General features: G+C 50.8%; 1 protein-coding gene across 6 annotated transcripts in view; it reads left to right on the top strand.

Moving 5' to 3' along the window:
* The window catches only part of PTK2 (protein tyrosine kinase 2), a 168,961-nt gene that overhangs the window by 86,193 nt on the left and 58,494 nt on the right, over positions 1 to 24,274 (top strand). For all 6 annotated transcript variants that reach the window (XM_039845918.1, XM_039845917.1, XM_039845912.1 and 3 more), the window contains 7 exons: positions 3,081 to 3,135; positions 5,741 to 5,881; positions 6,357 to 6,434; positions 7,436 to 7,543; positions 9,058 to 9,175; positions 14,912 to 14,942; positions 18,145 to 18,197. In XM_039845918.1, coding sequence (XP_039701852.1) covers positions 3,081 to 3,135; positions 5,741 to 5,881; positions 6,357 to 6,434; positions 7,436 to 7,543; positions 9,058 to 9,175; positions 14,912 to 14,942; positions 18,145 to 18,197 — 584 coding nt within the window. The remainder of the gene's footprint in view (positions 1 to 3,080; positions 3,136 to 5,740; positions 5,882 to 6,356; positions 6,435 to 7,435; positions 7,544 to 9,057; positions 9,176 to 14,911; positions 14,943 to 18,144; positions 18,198 to 24,274) is intronic.

Genomic DNA, 24,274 nt, shown 5'->3' with positions numbered 1-24,274 from the left:
TAATGTACTAGGAACTAACGTCGAAGTTTCCAGAGGATGTCAGGGGTTGGTACTTGATGTCCGAGGTCGTCGTCCACCCTGAGTTTTAAAGCAGGACTCTGGGCAGGTGGGGGGTGGCTGCTCGGGTGTTGAGTTAGTCGAGAAGAGAGATCGGCTCCGAGGGCTCGGGGGGGGGAGGATAAGCCGGGAGCACCACGTGAAAACACACGTGCCGGTTACACCCATTACACGTCGAGGCCGGTTCTGGTCGCTTTTACGCCCGGGCTTAAAGCTTTGAGGAATGAAAGCCGACAGACACGGTCACTTTTCTGAGGTGGGGCCAGAGGAGAAATACATGTGTCCTTGACACAAGAATTCACTTCTGAGAAGCTCGATTATGTAAGTAAAGCCTGCCTCCACCACAGGCCTCCCAAAGCCCACCGTTCAGGGTTCACGGCGTGAACACGCCTGCAGGGCGAGGCCAGGTGGGGGCCTTAGGCGAGCGATGGAGCCCGGACAGCGGGGGCTGCCGGCGCCCTCCCGCACCTGGTCAGGGGAGCACCGGACGCCCTCTCACCTGGAGCGTGGTGTGGAAGGGGCGACAAGGGAAGCGCACAGTCGGGCGAGAGGTGGGGAGGCAGAGCTCTGCGGGTGAACAGGGAGAGAGGCCTCATTCGTCAGCCCTCGTCTAAGCATTTCATTTGAGAGACAGATAAATTAAACATCGACTGAGAATATTCTGATTTCGGATGGACCGCAGGTAGAATTCTAAGTCCCAGAAACCCTCAGTCCGAACAAGTGCGTTTATTGGTTTCGAGCGCTTGTCACCGCATAGCACCGGTCATGCACACACTCTTGGACGGTTCGTTGTTTGCATCGGTGTCTCACTCGAGAAGAAGGAGCGTGTCGCAGCGCTCCGCTGCCCCGTTCCCCGTGTGGCACCTGGTGAGAGGAAGTGAGTTCGGGCTTGCGTCCTTTGACACTTCGAGTCAACGTGACTTGACTTAGAGGCGAGGCGGTGGGAGCCTGACGAGCGTGAGAGGCTCGCCGCTGCACAGGGACGGGGTGGTCCCAGCCCAAGGTCCCTCGTCTGCCGCACGCTCCCTGCGGCCGCCCCTCTGGCAGAGCCGCACCCACCTTGCGGCCTTCTTCTCCCCGTCTTCCGAGCGGTCCCCGGGAGCCCTGTGCGGTGACCCCTGAAGCGGCTGTGCAGCTGTTCCCAGCATCCATCCGTGTCCCTCTTCTGCCCTGACTCAGGAGCCCTGCAGAGTCGGTGCAGCTTTCCGCAGTGATGGGCCAGAATGGGAGGGGGCTGTTGGCCAGATGGGCCACCGAGCACTTGATGTTTGGCCCATGCGACTGGGGACTAGACTTTTACATTTAATTTCCTCTAATTTAAGTATAAATAGCTTCGTGCGGCTCCTGTCGTGGCCCATGCAGCTCTCACCAGTATTAACATCTCGTCAGTCATGTGTGGGTTAAAAAGCTTCCTTTGAACTCATGAGAATCGACACCTGATACTTGGGTTTGGGACCTGGGGTTTGGCAATATTTTAAAAGTTTCACGTTAGCTCCGTTTTCGTCCAGTGATTTAATGTGTTTAGGATCCACCCTTTGACAATTGCTTACGTAGTAAAGAACTACCTTATAACAAAGGCCAGGAGTTGCATTTTGTGTGTAGTAGTTATTGTCTCATTCACATTGTGTCACAGGAGCGTAGCGTTTGGGCTGAAGTGAGGCTTGTGCACACATCGCTGCAAGCCAGGCCGCTGCAGCAGGGAGCAGGTCAGGACCAGGGCAGACGTGAGGCTCGGAGCGGTGGCCTCGTGTTGAAAGTGGGGGTGCCCGCAGTCCCTGCCTGGCTTCCGGAGAGGGTTTAAGCTTAGGCGTCTGAAGGAGGCCCTCCCTGTACCTTGCAGCACAGTGCCGCGGTGCCCCGGAGCGTTTCTCAGCGCCCTCCGCCACGGACCCCGAAGTGCTTGGCTTCTGGGTGAAATTAGAAGCTGAGAACGCATTTTATAAACATGTAGTGAACAAAATGATAAAAACAATAAAAAAGTGAGAACAAAGACCAGCTTTGGAGTTTGTCGGTTTAGGTCCTGAACTATGAACTAGTCAGGTTATAGAATAGGGGATTAGAACGTTTGGATGTAGGATCAACCAGATAAACTGACACGATTTCTGTGATGTTGTTTGTGATACCGGGTGACTTACAGTTATGGACGAAGAAGTCATCCCTGTGCTGTTTACTTATATTTTATATTCAGCTTATTATTTCCTCATGCAGTTCTGAAAAGATACCTGAATTTCACTTTTTGCTTGATCCCTTCGTATTTCCCACGTGTCTCCTGACATTTCTTATGGTCTCTAGGCTTTATGTCATTTTTACCAGCACAGGATTGCCATCTAGTGGCCAAAGAGCCTAGGTCACTGGGTACCCAAAATACGTAGGAAAAAAGAGTGAGCTGTTCTTTCCCGTCTATTTTCTTAGCCAGAGAGCTTTGAGGCTCTCCATGATAATGAAAGTTGGTGGGATTTCCAACATTTTCACACATTCAGCTTTTAGACCTTAGATAAATCACTTAATTTCTCTCTTTTTGTTTCCTATGTAAAACTGAGACGATAAACCTTGATTGAGTCCATTTATCATCAGTTTATTTTTAGGATTAATCCAATGGAATTTTTTTAAGATTTCCATAGTATATCCCAAATCTTGCCCTAATCAGGCCAGTCTACTTTCTCTACCCATTTGGAACTTATCTGTATAAAGTGAACCTTCAAGCAGTATTTGAAAAAGAACAATATATTTATACGTTGTGATTTGCAGAGGCAATATTTTAAATGGGTTTTCAGTCAGTGTCAAAAAACAAAGACTTTCTACTGAAACCAAGTCGTATTGATGTTTTCTGCAAATACATAGAAAACGATTTGTCCCGCCCCTTCTGTGACTTTGCTGGTAGATTGGAGCCTTGTTATGCTTCCTTCCTGAATTGTATGTGACAGGATAAATAACTTAAATTGCTTTTCTTTTCTTATAACAGCGTCACTGTATGAATCGATCTGGTGGCGTCGTTTGTTAATATGCTTCTTTTAATATTTCAGAAAGGATGTCGGCTTGAAGCGATTTTTCCCTAGGAGTTTACTGGATTCCGTCAAGGTAATTAGTTTGCTTTATCATAATCAGATGCCACGTTGTGCCTCTACCTCCCCTGTGATATGTGTTTTCCTCCTGTACATGTAAAAGTTACGACGTGAAGAGCTGGCGGTTACTCTGGGCAAAGTAATGCAGGTGGATTTTATCGAGACAGCTTTCTGATTATTAGCCTTAGAAGCACCGAGAAGCCGTGAGAGCCGCTGGAGCTGAGGAGGAGCAGGTGGATGCAGCGCGGGCCCCGGGGCCGGCGAAAGGCTGTCAGCGGCCAGATGGCGCAAGCTGAATACGGGCGGTGCTCGAGTGAGCAGCATGGCACCTGCCGGTCTCGCAGTTTACCTGCTGCGCCAGCGTCATGCACGAGTGTCCCTTCAGCGGGGGCTGGGCGAAGAGCGCTCAAGGAGCTCCCTCTCCCGTCTTTGTAGTTCTTCTGTGCATCTAAACTCAGGTCGCAAGTCCAAAAAATAGCCAAGTTTCCAAAATTTATTTGAATGTAATTCACAGTAGAAATCTAATTTCAAAACTAGAAACATTAAGAGAGCAATAGTTATTAGTTTTTTGACATATCTCTACAATCCCAAGTAATAAAACACAAGTGCTTTCCTGGAGTGCATTCAGTAATGGCTGATTTTATTCTTAGAGAAAATAGTCGTCATTCCCGTGCCTGTGATTAGCAGGTCACCGTGGCAGGCGTCCATTCCGTCAGGCTTATTAGTCATTCAGCACCCGATTCCTGGCCTCTGCTGGGTGCCAGCACGCGAGGGGGGTTCCAGGAGAACGAAACGCGCGTCTACATGGAAAGCTACCCTCCGATATGGTCCCTGCAGACAGACGCAAAGAAGCACTGTTTAGAAATCTGCACCCGTGTTCACTGCAGCGTTCTTCACAGTAGCCAAGGCGCGGAAGCGATCTGCGTGTCCATTGATGGATAAGTGGATAAGGAAGATGTAGGGCGTATGTGCGTGTGCTCACACACACGCGTGTGTGCACAGCGCATCTTCAATGACTATTATTCAGCCGTAAAAAAGAAAATCTTTCCATTTGTGACAACGTGGATGGTCCTAGAGGGCATTATGCTAAGTGAAATGAGTCAGACAGAGGAAGAGAAATACCGTATGATCTCACGTATGTGTGGAATCTAAAAGCAAACACAAACCAGACTCGGAGATACAGAGCACAGGGTGGTGGTCGCCACCGGCGGCGGTTTCGGTGTGGGCGAAATGGGTGAATGGGATCAGAAGGCACAGATTTTCAGTCTATAAAGCAAACGTCACAAGGATGTAACGTACAGCCTGGTGACTACAGTTAATAATACTGTGTTGCGTATTTGACAGTTGCAAAGAGAGTCGGCCTTAAAAAATTGTAATTATGTGACGTGGTGGATGTTAACAAGACTTATCGAATGGGGCAATCAATTTGCAATATATCCAAATATTGAATCATGTTGTGCACCTGAAGCTAATATAATGTTGTATGTCAGTTATACATCTGTTTTTTTAAAGCACACTTTGCATGCACTGTTACCGTATCTGTATTTAGCATTTAGTGGGTAGGTGGGGAATTCTTTGGTTAATATATTCTCAGCCTATTATTCCTTTGTTGGAAGTTTTCTCTAGCATTGCATCACTAGAGGTCCACTGTTGCTAACAGCGTTTGATAAGTTTTAGGTCGACTAACATGAAATTTTCTTTGTAGTTAAAAATGGCTGAGTAGCAGCAATTTCTGATGACGACCTAATAATGATATTGCTTCATTTTGAAGAAGTATCATAGTCTGAGTAGTTTTCTCTGTGTATGTGAATTGGTTTAAAATTGAATAGCATGCACAGATCCCTTGTTTCCTACCCAGAAAAAAAAAAAGCATATTAGTCTATCTCCTTCGGTGCTCATCGGTGCCTGTGCTCACCTGTGGTCATCGGTGCCTATGTCCACATCCCATCCCCTGCGCTCTGCCATATTTCTTCATGTAACACTGATGCGGATTTTAATATTAGTTCCTCGCTAGTCCTCAGCGCTCTGTAGAACACCGGATGTACAGACACACACCACTTGTGTAGCCCGGCCCTGCATTACCCCAGACGGTTCTGCAGTGAGCCTCCTTGTGGCTGAATCATCCCTAAAGACTGACGTCCTGGGATTTTAATTTCTGCATCGAGATGTGTGGTTTTTCATGGTTTTTGATTTGTGCTGCCAAGTTGTCCTTCAGAAAGGTGGCACCGACTTTCAGCCCCAACCCCGGACGTGTGAGCGGATGCCTTGAGGCCTTCACCTTTGCCAGGTCCCTGTCGTGGGCAGTTGAGGATATGTTTTTAATGCTTAACTTTTTACATGTTCTAATAAGTAAATCATTGCCTTACAAATTTCTATTTAAGAAATAAAGCTTAAAACCACTGAACTGTACACACTTAAAAATGGTTACGGTAGTATATTTTATGTTTTTTTTTTTTTAAAAAGGACGTGAAGCTCTAGTAAGTATCACATTTCGTAACAGTGCGAATGTCGGTATCCAGCGCGGGGTGGGACGGGTTCTTCCTTGCCGTTTGGTGGCCTTGCCACCCGTGGTCTTCACTCGCTGTCGACTCTGAAAAGATTTTTGTGATTGTGTCATGCAGGCCAAAACACTCAGAAAACTGATCCAACAGACGTTCAGACAGTTCGCCAACCTGAACAGAGAAGAAAGCATTCTGAAGTTCTTTGAGATCCTGTCCCCAGTGTACAGATTCGATAAAGAATGCTTCAAGTGCGCCCTCGGGGTGAGTATGGGGGCACGAAGGGGCGCACTGGGTCGGTTTTCTTTGCTTTTCTTATCCGCGTAGATCTAACTATTGGATTGAAATTGAATTTGTCACGTTTTTAACGACCTGAGAATATTGTGTCAACGTGACGTTGAAATCATCTTTTTTTTGCTGGCATGCCTGTGTTCATAAGTAGATCGTTTTATTCCAGCCCAGCTATTTATCGATGAACTGCTCTCGAAGAGCTAGTTTACCTATTCACATGACCTTCCCAGAGAAACCATTCGCTCAGACCCACGGGGACGAGCGCAGCGTAGCTGCGTCGAGGCTGAGCGGACGCTAGATCAGGAAGTTAGAACATTTCACGTTACTCGGTTCGGTAGACCGTGGCAGGCTGAGCCAGCCCGCTGGTTCCTTCACGCATCATGGCTCTTTGTCTAAGATATGTTTTTCCTTCTGGGACTTCTGTTTTCACTTGTTTCGCCTTCAAAAGTCGAGCTGGATCATTTCGGTGGAGCTGGCGATCGGCCCGGAGGAAGGCATCAGCTACCTCACGGACAAGGGCTGCAGCGTAAGTGTGCGCCAGTGACGCCTTGCGACCACCGTGCCCGACACCCACCCCCTGCCGGGCTCCATGTAGAAAAAGCAGCATCGTGCTAAGGACGCAGGTGTTCACTGGGCCGCGCACAGCTGGGGGACAAGGGGTGACCGTGAAGGGCCAGGGAGGTGGAAGGGCGCCTCATGGGGGCACAGGCCACCTGACCGGGGACAGAGTGGGACTTGGGCCACTCTGCTGTGCTGCCCAGAGGCCGGGGCAGGGGGCACGTGGGACCGCCTGTGGGCATCCGTGCGAAGGCCGGGAGGCCACAGGACACGCCTGTGCGTGAACGCGGAGTTGTAGATCCTGTGGAGGGAAGCCGAGGATGAATCACCTCCTGACTCAGAGTTCAGGCCCAGTGGCATGGCTGGTGCTGAGCGGGGCCGCCACCACTTGATACTCCAAGAGCAACAGGCCTTAAGCAGCTCGTTGTTTCTGAATAGATGTGTAGGGACCATCACACGAAAATGATCATTGCCACGAACTGCTGGGAAGAGAAGACAGGTGGGCGTATTCTGTCTTCATAAGAAAAGAGTTTCTGCTGCGAAGCTGCAGTGTGTCCGGCCTGTCTCTGTGGGCAGGTCCCATGGACACCTGCCACCTCCACGTCAGGAAGTTTCAAAGACGTACTCAGGCCCGGCCCCTCCCTGGGGTGTGCGGGGAGCAGAATGTTCACTCCCACCAAAGGTTTCACTCAGTCACCCCCAGGCTGGTGAGGACTCAGGTCCTCCTGTTCCCTGTCTTGTGTCTCCTCTCTGGTACCGGTGAGTCCCTCGTCCCGCTGCTAGGATGGAGTGCTCCTCGGCCGCCGGGAGCACAGCCTCAAAGTGAGCTCCGCAGACGACCCCCTCACCACTCCCCTGACACCCGGTCTCAGGAGAACGGGGTGGGGCCCGCGGCTGGGGAAACCTCCCAGCGTCAGTGGGGGCAGCCCTTTATCTGTGGGCCACACTCTGTGCCTTTTCTTTTCGAAGCCCACACACCTGGCCGACTTCAATCAAGTGCAGACCATCCAGTATTCAAACACCGACGACAAGGACAGGAAAGGAATGCTCCAGCTGAAAGTCGCAGGCGCGCCCGAGGTACGGACGCTCCGGTCATCGGGGTGGGGGGGCGGGGCTAAGACAGAGGGACGTTCAGGAAGAGTGATGCTTTCAGGACGAGGATGAGGTTTCCGTGGATCATCACAAGCGCAGCTTTCCCGTGTAATTGTTAGATGACAAATAACAATGCTTAAATGCCCCCAAGAATAGAATAGGAGACAGATTTAAAAAGCATTCGGGAGCGTTACTGTGAAGATGATTGAAAGTGACTGTGATTACCAAGGAAATCAGCTTCTTAGACTCACATAAAAATACATCTGTCCTGTAAACTGCAGTCTGCGACGTTCCCTGGGTGGCGGTAATTATGATGTTAACCGCCGCAGCCGGCACGGCCTGCCTCGCGTGTCCCCCACTGTCCCAGCGCTTTGCACAGAAGCCAGGAGCAGCCCCTGGCGGTCTCAGAACCCAGCGGAAGAGGCGCCCTGAGGAGCTGGGGTCGCCCCCACTGTGTAGCTGAGAGGACCGAGCCCAAGAGGTCGGCCGCGGTCCCAGTAAGCGCTGGAGACGGTTCACCCAGACCGTCGAGAGCCGCGTTCCTAACGAGCACGTCTCAGCACTGCAGATGCGGCGGGCGCCTGCCGCAGCAGGCCGGGGTGCTCACGGTGGCTCGGGCCTGTGCCACGTGGCCTCTGGGGGCAGGGGCCCTCGCGGTGCCCCTGAGCCACCTCACCTGCCCTCGGCCTGTCTCTTCAGGTCATGGCATTTCCGAGGCTCGGGAAGTACATTGGATTCTTCGAATTAAACAGATGATGCCTTAAAATCCTGAACCGTACTGTGAGGGGAGGGTTCCTGTTTGGCACCGTCATTTTCAGACTGTCCTTTCCTGTTGCTTTTCCTCCAAATAATATGAAGATGATGCAGGCGAAATAACGGTTCACCGAGGGCATTGTGAATACTACATGAATGAGCACACGCCCGTATTTGAAAGTAAAATACGTGTTTGACTATCTGTCTCCTGGGTAACAATGATAGGTCTCCAGGAAGTTTGTCAAAATCGCATGTTTTGTATCAGAGTGATTTCTAAGCTCTTAGGCAGAACACGCTATGCGTGCTAAAAATAATGAAATCTGACTAATTTTCTGTAATGTTAAAAAAATTATGATGGATGGTTTATAAAAAATTACTTCACATTAGTTTAGTTACTAAAATAAACGCTGATTGTCTAAATTCTTCCCTTAATTAGAGTGTGCCAGAGAGGCCAGACATCCTGAAGGAAAACATTTTTTTTACTTCCTTTTGTTCCAGAAAGCGAGTCTCAGTTTAAGTGATTTCTTTTCGTTTTCATCTGGGTTTGCCTTCTGTCACATATTCTAGGAATAGCGTCCTTAAATATCAAACTTCTTTTTTGACTCAAACCTTACGACAAATCTCGTTTCGCCCCCACCCTTCTCTGTTTGCAAGTGTCTCTAGAGATCTGATGTCATAGCGCAGCTGTCCCTTTGATTATCGGAAAGAACAATACCGGCTCTTTCTTGGTCTTTTCCCCTTTTCAGCCTCTGACAGTGACAGCGCCATCCCTAACCATCGCTGAGAATATGGCTGACTTGATAGATGGATACTGCCGGCTGGTGAATGGAGCCACGCAGTCTTTTATCATCAGACCCCAGAAAGGTGAGCTGCTGTTTCTGTGTGCGCGTTCCCACGGAGCTGTTCGCGAGCCGACCCCCGACAGCCTGCGACCCCTCTTCTCAGTGAGTCTGTAACGCGAAGACCAGACGCGGGGTTCAGCCCGGCACATCCGTGTTCTCGTTTTCCCAGGGAAGGGATCCAGCTCACCGCCTGAGAGCTGGGCTTGGAATAGAGCTCACGGAAAGCTACTGCGTTTTGAGCAACATACTTGGAGTATTTTCTAGGTTACCATTAGTATCTTTAGATAAGCTTTCGGGATTATGTTCAGGTTTTTTTTTTTTCTTAAAGTGTCTCTTACAACTCGTGAATAAAGTCTCTTCTCCCTTTTTTTTATACAACTCAAAAGCTTTTTTCTTGTACATCCATGAACAAAGTTAGTTCTCGGTCATGATGTGAAATGAATGATTAGGATGAAGAACTGTCCTGGAAACAAGGCTGTACCCCTTCAGACATGATGTGGGCTTTTTACAAGGCAGTAAGAAGGGGTGTCTCAGAGGGTCTGGACTTCCGAAGTAACCCAGCGAAAACTTTGCCGGGAGGAGAGCAGCGCGGCGGGAGGGCGGCGGGAGGGCGGCGGGGCTTGGAAGCAGGCTGTCCGCCCCGCGTGCGCGCGCGTCCGTCTCGGTGCTGCCGTCTGCGAGTTGCCTAACCTTTCTGTGCCTCAGCTCCTTGTCTGCGGCACGAACAGTGGTGCTGGCTTCTGCGGGAGCCGGGAGCATAAGCGACCTCATGCGCGAACTGCAGCCGAGCCTGGCACGTCACTGTTCGTAGGTTTTTGTTCCCATCACCGCGGCTAGTTGCCGTGTGATCTCGACACACTCTGTGAACCTTGACATTTAGATTCCTTGTCTGTAAGAGAAGAGTGATACCAGCCCTACAGCGTGCTGGCCCCTGTAACGCAGGTGGCTCTGTGGCAGGTGGACACACCTCCGTGACGAGGACGATTCCGGAGGAAAGAGCCCGGAAGGGCTGAGTGCTGTGTGTCCACGTGAGCCGAGCTGGGCTCAGTAGTGACGAGGATATAGAAAAGCACAAGGGAAGCAGACGACAGAGGACGAAAAACACAGCAGAACGTCCAGCCTCCCCAGCAGGCAGTGCCCCGTGCGACAGAGCAGGGTGCAGGGGGTGTGAGTGTGCGGGTGAGTGTGTGTGTGTGTGGGTGGGTGAGTGGATGTGTGGGGAGTGGGGAGTCATGTGGGTGGAGGTGGGTGAGTGAGTGTGTGTGTGGGTGGTGAGTGTGTGGGTGGGTGGGTGAGTGTGTGGAGTGGGTAGGTGAGTGGGTGGGTAGTGAGTGTGTGTGTGGGTGTGTGTGGAAGATTGTGTGTGTGGGTATATGCGTTTGTGAAGGAATCATTGGAACCATTGTTTAAAAGTCAGTGTCATGATGTGTGTCCTGGAAACAATAGCTAAACCAACAGGCCAGTAAGTACAAAATTTCAAGTACATAAAGGCTTCCAGGATGTGGCCAACTCAGCAGAAACGTTTTCCCCGCTGTGATCACACCAATAAAGCCTGTTAGTTTGCTTTCTTCCTAAGACATAGCATATGTTTGTTGTAGCTTTCTTTATAGGAAATACAGTGACGAAGTTGGTTTTAGAAATGTCTGAAGGCCTCTCAGGTAAAACTTTTGCAGCCACAAGCTCTTGAGTTTTCATTTTGTGCAGGAAACAGAGGTAGATACCTTGCAAATATTACTTAAATGTTTTGAGAGAATTCTTTCTGGTAGAGATAGTGTTTTGTGAGCAGTTAAATATGACATAGTGTCCGTCTCCTTTTTAGTAAATAGTTCTTTAAATTTCACGCTAATTTACCAAAACGTTCTTTAACAGTTTGTTGGTACACATTAAAAAAAAACAGCCAGACATTAAGCATTAAATGAGCCATTCCATGTTTAAAGCATCAACATCTTTCTCTGTTGGTTTTTAATTGGCTTTTTTTCTTCTCTAGGGAGAAATATTTTGATATCAAATCTAGGGAAATGAGGTATATTAAGTTTTTCATTCATATGAACAGAACATAACTGAAAATGCGTCTCACAGAGCATTGGTCGTTGCCAATTTCATGTTGTCTTTATAGGATGAATTATAATAGATACCTAAAGTGATGCTATATTGCCTAATCGAAATGATATCTTAAGTCAAACATGTTTAATGGACTGTATTCAGAAACATGTAGACGAGAGCATACGTGCATTTTTTAATTTGGATTTTTTTAAAATTTCAAGTACATAAAGGCAAAACATGTTTCTCCAGCTCTGATGTACTGTTTTCCTTGTGCTGTATTTTAAATAGCAGTTATGTACGTAGCCATCCGTCTTCTGTGGATCATAAACTGCTTAGTGGTGAGCCACGTAGGATGCATGCTTGGCCGCGTAACGGAGTGTGGCAGTCATAAGTGACCCGACTCGGAAGTTCTCTGTGGCAGCTCTGAGTGCGCCCAGCCGCACTGTGTCAGTTTCATGATCTGCCCTCATCGCTTGGAGTTTATAAAGTGCTTTTCAAGGTGGCACTTAATGGGTCGGAAAATATAATAAGAGCCACAAGGCAAATGTCCTGAACCAAGTCCACCAGTCTCTATGTGACCTTGGTCCTTACTGTGGGGTGTTATCTAATCTGTCTCTTACCCATAGGACAGCTCAATGGCAATTTTTTAATTTTAATAAAATTCTCAAAGGAAAGGATTATGCACATTAATGTAGGATCATCATTTCATCATTCTTAAGGAAATAGTCTGTATGTAGGACGATAGTAAATACTGCACATTGCAGAGGAGGAGGGGACGATATAAGGAACCAAATGAATAGAGTTTTTTTTTTATGTAAGTATGGAAATGCTTCTGTTAGTAAAAGATATTTTTAAACCTATGATACAGGGGACAACATTTGTAACATACAGAGAAGAATTAAAACGTCTTTATTTTTCAAGAGCGCGTCCAGCCCATTGAGTAAGATAACCCTGTGCCTTTACAAATGGCCACCTCATAGAAGAACGGACACGCAGCTGCCCGGTGAGCACACGGACGCAGACAGTGCACACTGTTCGGCGCCTCACATTGGTGAAGGACCGACGCTGCCCATTCTTGGCAAGGCTGTTGGAGAACGCACCCTCACCCCTTGCTGGCGCCACTGTGACTTGGCACAGCGGGCTCGGAGGACAGTGCAGCAGGGGCTCTCTGCCCAGCGGGCCACCTCCTAGGAATCAGGCCTGCAGGACCACTGGTACAGCATGGGCACTCGGTGTTTGTCACCGCGCAAAGTTAGAAACAACCTAAGCATCCACAGGACGGGGTCAGTGAATAAACGAGGGAACACGGTCACCTGATGCAGCAGCGTCTGGCTGTTAAGGTGACACAGTGCTGCCGTCGTGTGGGAAAGCTCCATGCACGTGTGTGTGCGTGTACATCCACCCTGCATGTGTGTGTGCGTGTGTGCGTGTACACGCGTAAAGGAAGTCTGGGCAGGCACGTGCTCAGGTGCACAGTGCTGCTTCTAAGGAGGGTGCAGTTGTATTTGGGGGCCTTCAACTCTTCCGTTTTTTCCCCCACATTGTATACCTTTATGGTTTAGATTTATTACAATGATTCTGTAATTTTTTCTTAATCATTTAATTAAAAAAAGTAGATAAAATCTTTTATTCAAAATTTAAAGCCTCGATTCTAAAAATCAAAATAAAAATGTAGGTTCATACAATGCACACCCTTATTCCTAAAGAATTTATTTATTCAGTGAAATGATGTACATACCACGTGAATGACATGAGAAGTCACGTTCAACTTATAAATTTAAAGAAATGTTAAGAAGTAACTCCTAGAATTGGGCATTTTAGTGAGTTCTCGTTTTTTTGTGATGCTGCTGTCAGTGTGTCAGCCGCCGTCTTGCTCAGTATTCTGTTCCTTCTCGCTCGCTGGAAAGGTGCCCCCGAGATCCTTCCGGTGTTGCTCACCTCCTTCGCCGCCTCCTTTCCCCTCCCGCACAGCTGCTTAGGAAGTCTGTGTTCACCGTATGCTTAATAACCGCTTTTCCCCTCCGAGGAAGGAAGACTTTCAGCAGTTCAGGCAGAAGCCGCGGGCGCGGCGAAAGGCCCTGGCAGTGCTCACTGCGGGGTGGGAGGGGCAGGGGCGGCATCCCCGGGGCAGAGGCTCATCGCAGGCTTTCCCGGTGTTCTGAGTTTGAGCTTCATGGTGTAGAACTTGGTTATTTTGCTTGAAGTTTGGATATCAGCGTCTTAGGAATGAAGAAGCGTGGACGGTATGATGCAGGAGATGTGCGTGTTCTTTGCTGTCTAAGCTCACAGCTCTCCCTGCAAACGAGGCGGTTCGATCTTTGTCTTTATAGGTAAATAAACAGTTGTTCAGAAAGAACCGCTGACTCGAGGTCCAGCGCCGATTTAGTTATTCGTTTACCAAACAGTGGTCTGCGAGCCTCGGGCGCCAGGTACTGCACTAGGTGTCAGGGACCCCCATGGGCAGGGTCAGTCTGACCTTCGAATATCTGACGCGAGGGAAGCGCGTTGTCCAGAGCCTTGGGTGTTCCGGGAGGGGCTCCGGGAAGGAGGCCGTGCTCGAATCGAGCTTGGAAAGATTGAAGAACGATGCTTCCACCAGACGGAAGAGCATCTCTAAGGGGCAGAACGTGTGAAGGCAGCATGGCGTGCCCACGGAGATACAGCGTGCGGCCACGCGGGGTCAGGGAACGGCAAGGACTGGAGAGTGTGCCGAAGGCAACGCGAGCCGTCTGGAGGCGGAGGGAGCTGATGGGGCCGAGTTCAAGGGCAGACGCGAGGAGGGACGTTTTGGGCAGACAGTATATGTGACCACACCGGGGGCATTACCGAGGAGCTGCCTGGGAAGGCGTCAGAGACGTGGGTGGTAGGCGGACACCTACCTGCCTTTACCCCCATCCCACAGACGCACCTAAAGATGTGGGTTAAGTGCTTTGTGGGTTAAGCCCAGGTGCTGGCATTTCATCCTAAAAGCTGTGGAGAGACTCACGTTTTAAGCAGGGGAGTGACTTGATGAATTTATATGTGTAGAAGATGATTCTGGTAGTAACGAGCCTTCTGGATTCATCCAGATAAAAGAGATTAAACCAGCGGTTGCCATGCTGCCTGCTTTACAAGAGCAAGGGTGAGGAGTGTCGCCCCAGTCACTTAACAGAGGCTTGATCTTCGCTGTGACGAGACCAGCGGGAGCCAGTCACTGCCCAGAGGGATGGGCCCGCCGGTCGTTGGCGGGAGGCGACCGTGGTGGGTGGAGGGCTCGCAGCGTGCTCTGGACGGCCGCTCTGGCTCCTGGGCTCCTCTGCCACGTCCGTCCCTCGGGAGGCCGCCCCTTCGTGCGTCTGCGTCTGCGCTTCTGTGTGTTTTCTGCACAGGTTTGGGTGACGCTGCTCATGAGCATGTTCGGTCCTTGGTCAGAGTGCTGACCTTGACCGGAAGAGAGCCTCATGTTCTGGAGCCTCCTGGAAGGACATCTCCCCCCAGGTTACCACCTGAGCGCGCTGTTTCCGTTAGGCAGGACCTCGTCACCATACGCGCCTGCTGCCAGTTGACGTTTGTTACAAATATTGAGAGTGAAACCAGAAAGCCTGAAATAGCATCAGCTTCCTTTAAGAGTTGTTGGCGGAAGTGCTGGGCCGCCACTCATCCTTCCCCCCGATTTCTGCACATGATCTTTTCAGGAGTGGAAGGGACCTCACCATTCTTTTTTTTTTTTCCACAGAAGGCGAACGGGCTTTGCCATCGATACCAAAGTAAGTGCTGCCTCGTGCATGTTGTTGCTCCCTGTGCTGGAAACTGCCAGGAAATCACTGCGTTTTGTTATCCGCTTGCCTAGACGGTCAGATTTCCACATTCGACAATAGGGAATTAGCAGGTAGTTCCAGTAGGAAGTCGGTTGTAAGTCGCATGATGTATTTAGGTTTAATCAGGTATCTGCAATGAATTTTCCCTTTGTTGTAAGTTTGGAAGGGGCTTGAGACTCATCATCGTGATAATGCTGAGGAGGCGGTGGAGGTTACTTTATAGCCATCGCTAGTCTTTATAAGAACTTGAAAATAGGTACTGTTCTGGTTGTTTTCCAAGTAAGAAAATTGAAAATAAGTAATTTACATTAATTTTTTACTTGTTTGGTTCATAAATGTTGTAATAGTTACGTTGATCTATAAAATTTTAAAAATCGAATAGTGATGCCAGGAAAACTTATTTAATACCACCTCTGGTCTCGGCCAGTGTGCCCCGAGTGCGGGACCCAACGAAAGTGAGCCGTGGCCCGCGGACGTGCAGGCCAGTCCGCGCGTGCAGCCATGCGCTGAGTGACAGAGCTGCGAGCAGAGTCCCGGGCACCTGCAGAGGACGCGTTCCCCTGGGAGGCTCAGCACCCTCTCTGCCGTCCTTGCCCTCTGCCCCATCACCGCCCCTCGCTGTTTCCTTCAGTTCCGCTTCCTGAACCCATCAGGTCCGTCCACCTGCTGCCTTCCCGGGGTCCTTCCCCTGCTTGTGCCTATCGCTGTCCCCTGTCCGGGCTATCCAGTAGACTCCTGTGTCGGGGTCCCCAAGACCCCCCCAGGTTTCTTGGTTCTCTAGAAAGGACCCAGCATAGGGTCACACTCACGGCTGTCTTACAGCAGAGGACCACAAAGCAGAACCAGCACAGGGAGAAGGCGCAGGGATGACATCCCGGGGAGGCAGGGCAGGCTCCCAAGGGCCCTCTCCCGGCGAACTCGGGGAGGAAACCCCTGCTTCCGCTAGCAGGAAGTTGCGATCACGTGTGAAGTGTCGCTGGCCCAGGAAGCCGCTAGAGACGCAGTGCCCAGGTGGTTGCCGGGCCTGGGAATGTGCAGACTCTACCCGCAGGAGCCCAGCGTGAACTGCGTTCCTACGGACCGTTTGGGCACAGCGACGTCATTGTCGTGCCATCAGTTGGGGGCAGTGGGAACCCCCTGAAGTCCACATCCCCAAGGACAGCCTCAGAGGACAGCAGTCCGTGCCCACTGGGCTGACATTTACTGCTCACCTCTCTCCCTGCGCGTCGTTCTGTCCACTCGGTCCTACATTGTGAGGGACCTGTCTTCAGTCCAGCCCTCGCGAGGCTCGCCGTTGCTCTGGGGACGAGTGCCGGCCTCCCTGAGCCAGCTGGCAGGGTCCTGCGTGGCTGCCGCCCTGCTCGCCCGTCTAGCCTCATGCCACTGCTCCTCAGCCGCCCTGGCGTCCTTCAGGTGCTCGAGCACGCCACCCTCCTTTTCCCCACCGCCCCCTCGTCCTCGGCCGGGCCCTGCTCGCCTGGCTGGTGTCATCCTCGTCCCCTCCCCTGGAAACGTCCCAAGGCCCCCTGCTCCTGGGAGCATCCCTGCGTGTTTGCCCGTAACGCCTACTTCACCGTAGTGTGTCACACTTCACAGGGACTCTTTGCTTGTCCACACCCCTGTGGCCTTGTCGAAGGCCAGGGTCACGTGGTGTCGTAGACCTGACACGGACACAGTAGCTGTGCAGGTGCGTGGAGGGGTGGAGGAGGCCAGCTTGCTTCGAGCTGTTAGGCAGTGTGCTTCACAGGCTCAGCAATATTAATATTTATTAATGTCCCATATCAGGCCCAGAACTCATGCTCAGAGGACCTTCAGTTGTGGAGTCTTCAAGGGGTGACTTTGAAGTTTAAAACACAGGAATCTTAAGCATAGATGTAAAAGTGAGTGAAGAAGTTTGTAGGTTAGAAGTGGTCGTAGATACTAGAAAAACTGATCGAATAAAGCAAACTTTAACGGAGCAGCAGCTCCTGTTACCACTGTTGATCAGAGGGCAGCGAAATCCACACCGGAGTGAGTGGGATGACTCAGTGGCAGAGGCGGTGTGGCGAAGGGGACCCCAGTATGTTAGCAGCAGAATGTGGAAGCAGATGGTACCTTCTTACGAGTCTGTACCCTGTGACTCTCCCATGAATGCAGTTCAGAGGTAGCCGCGATGCAAGAGAAACTGATGATTTGTCAGAAAAGAACTTTTGTTAAACTTTTATGAAAAAGGTTTTTCACATATTTAGAAAATTCAATAAAAGTAACTCAATTCTGTGGCTTTGTACTATAATCATTCATTATACAGGGTTTTCAGTTGCACACTGAATCTTTCCAGTTCTCAAGAATGATTTTCATTCTAATATTTCCTAGTACGAATTCTACGTACTACAAAAATTTCTATTCGGTGCTTCTATAGTAAATGCTTATGTACCTGGAAAAAGTTTCCTTTTACAAAAAGATCAAAGTAACTTTGACATCTAAAGACGGTAGGGTGCCTTTATTCTTTGTGTTTTATTCTTTCCAAAAATTTGAAACTGAACTAAACTTGTGTATTTAAAACGTCAGTAAAACCTTTGGTGAGACTTTTATGTGGGTCAACATGTAAAACACTAATGTCATTAAGCCATCTCCTGAAACAAGTGGCCGGGTACATTAAGCTCACCTTTTTCCAGTCTAAATGATGACACATGTGAATGTAGGGCCTGCTTTTTACACGTGCCGAGTTTAAGAAGGAACAGCTGGACAACAGTGTTTCAAATTATGTTTTAGAGAGCAAATTTCACTTCTAGGTGCTTCCCCCGCTCCGTTGCGTAACTCTGGGCAGTCCCCCTGCCGCCTGGCATTTAAACTTAGCGTTTTACAGAACCCGTCCACCACGTTCAGTGGTATTGCAACGTTTTAAGTCACTGTTACAAGTTGCTCTCTCAGAGCAGGTCAGCGTTACTTCAGTTGTCTGTCGTGATTTCTGATATTTAAAACGTGAAGGCAGGTGGTTATTTTAAGGGCTTTAAGTGGTAGAACCCGATTTTGTAAAAAGCCTGCGCTCTGGCATGTCAGCCCCCATGGGACACGGCCCGGCCCCCCCGACTGCCGGCAGTGCTGACGGAGGGAGCGGCGCCGCCTGGGCCTGAGAGGGTGGCATTCACAGCGGTGTGCATCTCTGTTGCAGGCTGGCCAACAGTGACAAGCAGGGCGTGCGGACACATGCGGTCTCCGTGTCAGGTAAGAGGCTCCTCGCAGACGCCGCAGAGCAGGCTGTGTGGGGGACGCACCCACGGCAGGTGTGGCAGCGGGAGCACCGTATGGCAGACGGCTGCTCGTGTGCACGGTGGCAACGTTTCCTGGGACAGCTTGTCAAAGTCAAATGTTCTGACTGCCCACTTCGCATAATTTACCCTCATGAAATAGGCTTAAGTGTGGCTCGTAGACTTTTTCTCCACGAGCTGTATGCGTATGATGCCAGATGACTCGAGATTAGATAGAATTTCAAGTTGTTTTTCAATTTTACTGTCATGTCGATCGTATTTAGAGTGAAAATTTTTACTTTTGAAGTTGCCATTGTAATTTCTCTTTGCAATTCAGCAGAATTTAACAGAATATACTTTGTATATTGTTTTCTGAAGTTCAAGATACGTGAAACATTTTTTAAACAGTTTTTGTCTTTCACAATTAACATAAAATGATGTTTGAATATTGCTGTTTTGAAAATATAGTTAGGATACTGGCATCAGCATTATGTTAACCCTTCGTTCGTGGGTGTGATGAGTGTGATGTACTTTCCGTGGTATGTTTTCAAAATATATGTGTCTTTTCCCCATAGAAAATGTGGAAAGCAGGAAAGGGGAGAAAAAGGAAAAAACATCTTCTTTGGACCCGTGTGTGTGTGTGTGTGTAAAAGTGTATCTACGTGTGTATACATAGTACATGTGTGCCGTGTACACGCATATATAGGTATGCATGTATATGTATTCACACACGTACCCTGGTTTTAGATTTATGTGTTGCATTTCTAAACATGGGGTAGCTTCCTCTGAACTCTAGTATCTGACCATCTGACTTACCAGAAACCTAATTCCTGTTGGTTTAATTTGCCTTGAGTTAGTTTTTTCTGCAATTAAGTTTGGTGCTTTTGCGCAGTCGGTGACTGGATTCTTCTCGTGTGCCAAAGCACAAATGTCATTGCTCATTGTTCTCTTATTCTGCACAAATGTCCCATAAGCTCCTCTCAAGAGATATTCATGTGCGTATTTAGATGCTTGGCAGAGGTACTCTGGTGGTGAACTAGTGTGTGACAAACGTGTTGGCTAGTACGGCTTGAGTCATCGCCCGCTTCCTAACAGGGTGGCGCGGAGGGTTGAGAGCTGGAGGCCCAGCGGGCTCGGGGCTGCCGGCACGGTCTCAGACGCACCGTTAATCGGGGACGCTGCAGCCCCGAGATGTGCTCAGCCTTGGCGTTTGTAACTCATCCTCGTTCAGTCCTGGTGGGAGCGGGAGATCCCGCAGATGTGAGCCAGTCCTCGGGGAGCTTGTGATCTCCCTGGAGGGAGAAGGGCCACCACGTGCCAGGTGGTGGGGGTGCTGACCCAGTGGAGAGAGCACTCGCTGGGCATCCGGTAGAGCAGATGAGGCTTGAGCTGGCTGAGTACTTCATCCGTGTCTGGGTGTCGCCCACTGGACTAGGAGCAGCGTGAGGCGTGAGGCCCCGGCGTGCGGGTGAGCCCATGTGTGCCTGTGTGTGCCCTGCATGTGCCCCACATGTGCTGCTGGTCGAAGGGAGCCAGGATGCCTGTCGGGCTCATCAGGGCTCTTCAGCCAGTGCTGACGTGAAACGGGTCCGTGTGGAACCTCCAGGTCTCGGGCCTCCTCTCGAGTCCCTGAACCCCTGAGTCAGTGTCCTCAGTTCTGAGTTTTTTCTGGAACTGCTCTGGAACATCTCTCGCGGCCAGCCCTGCCTTTGTGCTCCTGCCTTTATCATGTCTTCCTACTCACCCCGTCACCAGAGGTGCAGATGTCAGTCCCCTCTCGATGTTCTTTGACTGACGGCCACCACGCTTACTTAAGGAGACGGGCGGTTGTGCGGTCAGAAGGTTCCAGGAATCGATTACGTCCCAGCAGATGAAGGGTGGCGCTCCCTCCCCCTCCCACATGCTTTCTAGCCGGATGAAATTGGGAACTTGCCCCGCTGGCCCCCTTCTTTCTCCTCGTCCTGCTTGAGCTATTGCATCGTGGGGTTTTCTGATCATCGCCCCTCAGAGTCAGCAGCACTGCCTCCCGGAGGGCCACCGCTCTGGTAACCAGGGGAGCGGGCAGAGTGCCCCGTGTCCAGTGGGTATCTCGTGCCGGCACTGGTTTGAGATCCCCGTCGCTCCTTCGTCATTCCGCCTGCCGCTTGCTCACTCCAGGGGGCCGGACCCGCAGGCCTGGTGATCATCCATCTTCCGCAGAGACTAAACAGGACACCTCGCCAGCCCAGCAAGCTCTGAAGGAATACCTGGAAAACCGGTCCTGTCACCAAGCCCCGAGGCTCTTTTTTTACCTCGCGACCTGCCCTGCACCCTGTGGGTGCGGTGAGAGTGGGGAGCCCCCCCCCCCACGCCCCAGTGCCCGCGGGCTCTGCGTCTGCTTCCCGCATGGAGCCCGTGCCTTCTGCAGGCCGGTGACTGGGGCCGCAGCGCCCTCCCGTGCACTGGCCGTGACTGTGCTCCTCTGCCACCTTCCACCTCCTCCAACCGCTAGCGAACCCCACGAGCTGGAAAGCACTCCGTTTTACATTTCCCATTTTGCACTGATTCAGTCAGCAGACACTGAGTGCCTGCTGTGTGCCAGGCACCGTTCTGGACGCTGGGCACGGTCGTGAGCACAGCCGATCCCCCCCGTTACGGCACCGATGTCCTGTGGAGGAGACAGACCAGCGGCGCTGAGCTAAAGCAGTTACTTAAAATGTGGTCCGGGAACGTCGCCGAGCAGGTGACAGGCGGGCAGGTCCCTGCGTGAAGTGAGAGGCGGAGACTGCAGGCACTAGGGGCCCGTGAGCACTGGGCCCCGGAGCGGGAGCTGGGCGCATCCAGCGCAGCCGAGGTGGCAGAGGGTACAGGCTAGGAGCTGCGGCAGGCAGGGCTGGAAAGGAAATGCAGAGGGTGAACAAACTCGTCAACAGCGGAGCCAGGACTGGAGCACGGTCGGTTGTGCCCCCCGCTCTGTCGCCTTGCAGGACCTCCTGAAGGGCTTCACCCCAGTACGAGGGCAGGGAAGTGAGGTTGCTTGACGCCCACTTCCATCCCCACCCAAGAGGGTCTTCTCTGACCATCAAAGCCAGGTTCAGACGTCACTGCTTCCTAGAGGCCTTTCCTGACTACGCCAGCCTCTTCTTCCCTGGAGCCCTCCAGCCCGCTGGACACCTCTCCAGCCTCTAAGTGGGTGTGACTGTCCCCTAGACCACCCCCCAACCCATCACAGGAAAAGGCCCGTTCCGTTTGCTCTCGTTTATCGCCTGGGACCTATGTGCTTGGCAGTGTTTTTAAATGCATTGGTGCGAGCAGGGCCTGGGCCTGTGTGGGACTTAGACGCATGCCCTCAGGTAGCCGGAGCCCAGGAAGAAAGGCAGGATGCCTCAGCACTGGCGAGCACATTGACGGTCACTGTGCGCTGTGAACCATCCTGGGCACTTCTAGGAGGTTTTAGGCCAGGAGCGCGGAGGCCCGCAGCGGGAAGGATGAGGGTCTCCATCACTTCCCTGGCCGGTAAATCAGCTGAGTGTCTCCTTACGTGCCGGAGACGAGACACCGGGCTCTCCACGTTTCAGTGCAGAGGAAATGCCGTTAGTTAGATCATCTTCAGTAAGGTCAGTTACAGTTGATGTCAAGTGCATGGAGAGTTTATCTTGGAAATCTAGACAAGGTTTCTCTAAAAATAAGTAAGGTTTACAGAAACATCTTACCAAAACATGTATTTCCTTGGGCACATTGTTCTGAGGGCCTGAAGTGATTATTTTAGCCGAATCAGTTTTGGGGAAACTCGTGCTCATAGAACTCAGGAAGGCCGGTGCATGTCGCAAGGGGTCTGCACATGTGGTCAGGGAGGGAGGGAGGCCGGATCCGGACGGGCTCTTGAGTGAGAACCCCCAGGAACGCAGATATTTGCAAGGAGAAAATCAGTGAATGAGGCTTAATTGTAAGTGTTTTGAAGGAATCAACTGGTTTGGTTTGGTTGGTTTCGTGTTTTAGTATTTTGTTTTATTAAACCAGGCCCTCAATCAATGAGTAAAGCCTCAGGCATGACCAGAGCTGAGGCTCAGCTGGGGTGCTGCTGTGCTGCTGCTCCGTTGTCACGGGGCCCTTGCCGGACGCCTGGGTCACACGCGACGAGACGACAGGTGTCAGCAGCTTTTCTGTCGCTTCTCTGATGGGGAGGCCAGCGTGGTGGCCTTTCTCTGCCGGGCACGCGCTGCTCGGAGGCCTCTGCTGAGCCCTTGAGGACGCACACACGCACCTGTTCGGTCACCCAGTGGTGGTCGCACTTTTTCTGAGGGAGGCAGTAAAACATTATTTTTTACTTTGCAACAGATTCTTCTGGTTTAGTTCATAATCGAGAGCAAACGGAATGGGCCTTTCAGCATCATTCCCATTACATGAAATTACTTTTAGGTTTTTCAAGTCAGTGGGTGACAGTTGCTCTAAACTAAAATATGCGTAGCAAGATGGAACATGTTCTTTCCGTTAAGCTGCTGCATCACAGGTCCTCCGACCACTTTCTACGTGCAGAAGCAGTTTGTAAACCGTGAGGTTCTGGGAAATGTGGTCCGGTGGCGTGTACGCAGTCCACATGTTACTGCCTTTTTTCTCTTTTTGTCCATGCCCTCTGAACCAGGTCTGTTAGTCACTGTTAGGTCGCTGCTTTGCACACGTAAGTAGTTACCTACGAATGAGGCTCAGATTACAGCCGGCACATTCACAGGCCACCTGGTGTAGACGTCAGGACAGTCTTCTGCAGTGTCTCCACTCACAGGTGAGGGGTGCGGCTCACAGAGACGGTGTCCCTGCCCGGCTCGCATCGCAGCCAGAGGAGGGAGCCTGGCCTAGGCCTGGCCTTGGGCTCCAGGACCCCTTGCCTCTCCTTAGCCCGCGCCCATGCTTTCAGGAAGCCGGATGGTGTCCTGGGAGAAAGGGAGCAGTGCTTGGAGGAGGGCGTGGCTCCAGCATGGTCCCCATTTGTGGGGACAGCACAGGATCGAGTCACTTCTGACACGTTAACGTTCGAAAGTCTGCCTTCTTTTCGGGTTTGAAGGCGCTGCTTTACATCCCAGGCTCAGTGTTGACAATGCCGTGATTTACGAGGTCGTCTGTCTGCTGTAAGCTTGATTTAAACGCCAGCTTTCAGGAATTTTTAAAAAGTGTCCCAGTTTAGAGTATTGTCACCTAGTACGTGCAAGGTTACTTTCTGTAAATTATATGCTGCATGACATAATTTAATCAAATCAGTGCTCCTGATCGTTGGTGTGTTCAGAGTGGTAAGTATCATCCGATGCTGTTGGCCGGTTCCCAGCACCTGGCTTGCCGGAAGTTCTTCTCACTTCAGCGGTGGGAGGCTGACAGTTGTCCCTGGGCGGGGAGAGACAGGATGGCTGACCGTGCCGTGGGTGAATACAGAAGCGACTGATCAGACTGCCCCAGTGTGCGCCTCCTTTCCCCATTTTGCCTCTCTGCATCCCCCTCTCCGAATTCCCCCATCCGCATCCCCACTACTCGCATCCCCGTCTGCATCCCCCCCCCCCCTCCGCATCCCCGCATCACACCATTTGAATGCTCTTTGCCTCTTAGGATCTGAGGGTGCAGCTGAATCCCATCCCTCTCCTCTCTGGTTTCGAAAAGAGTTGAGAAAAATACTCTGGCATCCTATAGATACTGAAGCGTCCACGGCACACGTTGTAAAGTAGTACCCTTGAATTGAACTTGACCTCTCAGTGGCAGGCACGTTGCATACACCCAGAGGGCCCCTGGCAGGGAGTGGCTGGAGACACTTTCCCATGAAAAGGAGCCCAGGTGAAAAGCAGAGCAGTAATAAGAACAGCACAAATTCACAGAGGATATTGTCTTCTGCAGACTCTCCCCGGCCACACAGAGAAGCCCAAGCATCATCTCGCTATGTATAAAAACAAATATTGCTACTATCAAAAGGCCCTGTTATTTATTTCCTTTACAGAGAAAAATTTTAAAGGACAGTTCAAAACTTTTAAGCTATAAATTCTAGAATTTAATCTTGAGGTTCCCCTGCCCCCCAGTTTGTAGCCTGTTGTGGCTGCA

The sequence above is a fragment of the Pteropus medius genome, unplaced genomic scaffold, assembly GCF_902729225.1.
Source record: "Pteropus medius unplaced genomic scaffold, Ma_sr-lr_union100, whole genome shotgun sequence".
Classification (NCBI taxonomy): Eukaryota; Metazoa; Chordata; class Mammalia; order Chiroptera; family Pteropodidae; genus Pteropus; species Pteropus medius.
Note: the sequence above shows the minus strand (reverse complement) of the source record. Positions and strands in the feature narration are given on the sequence as shown.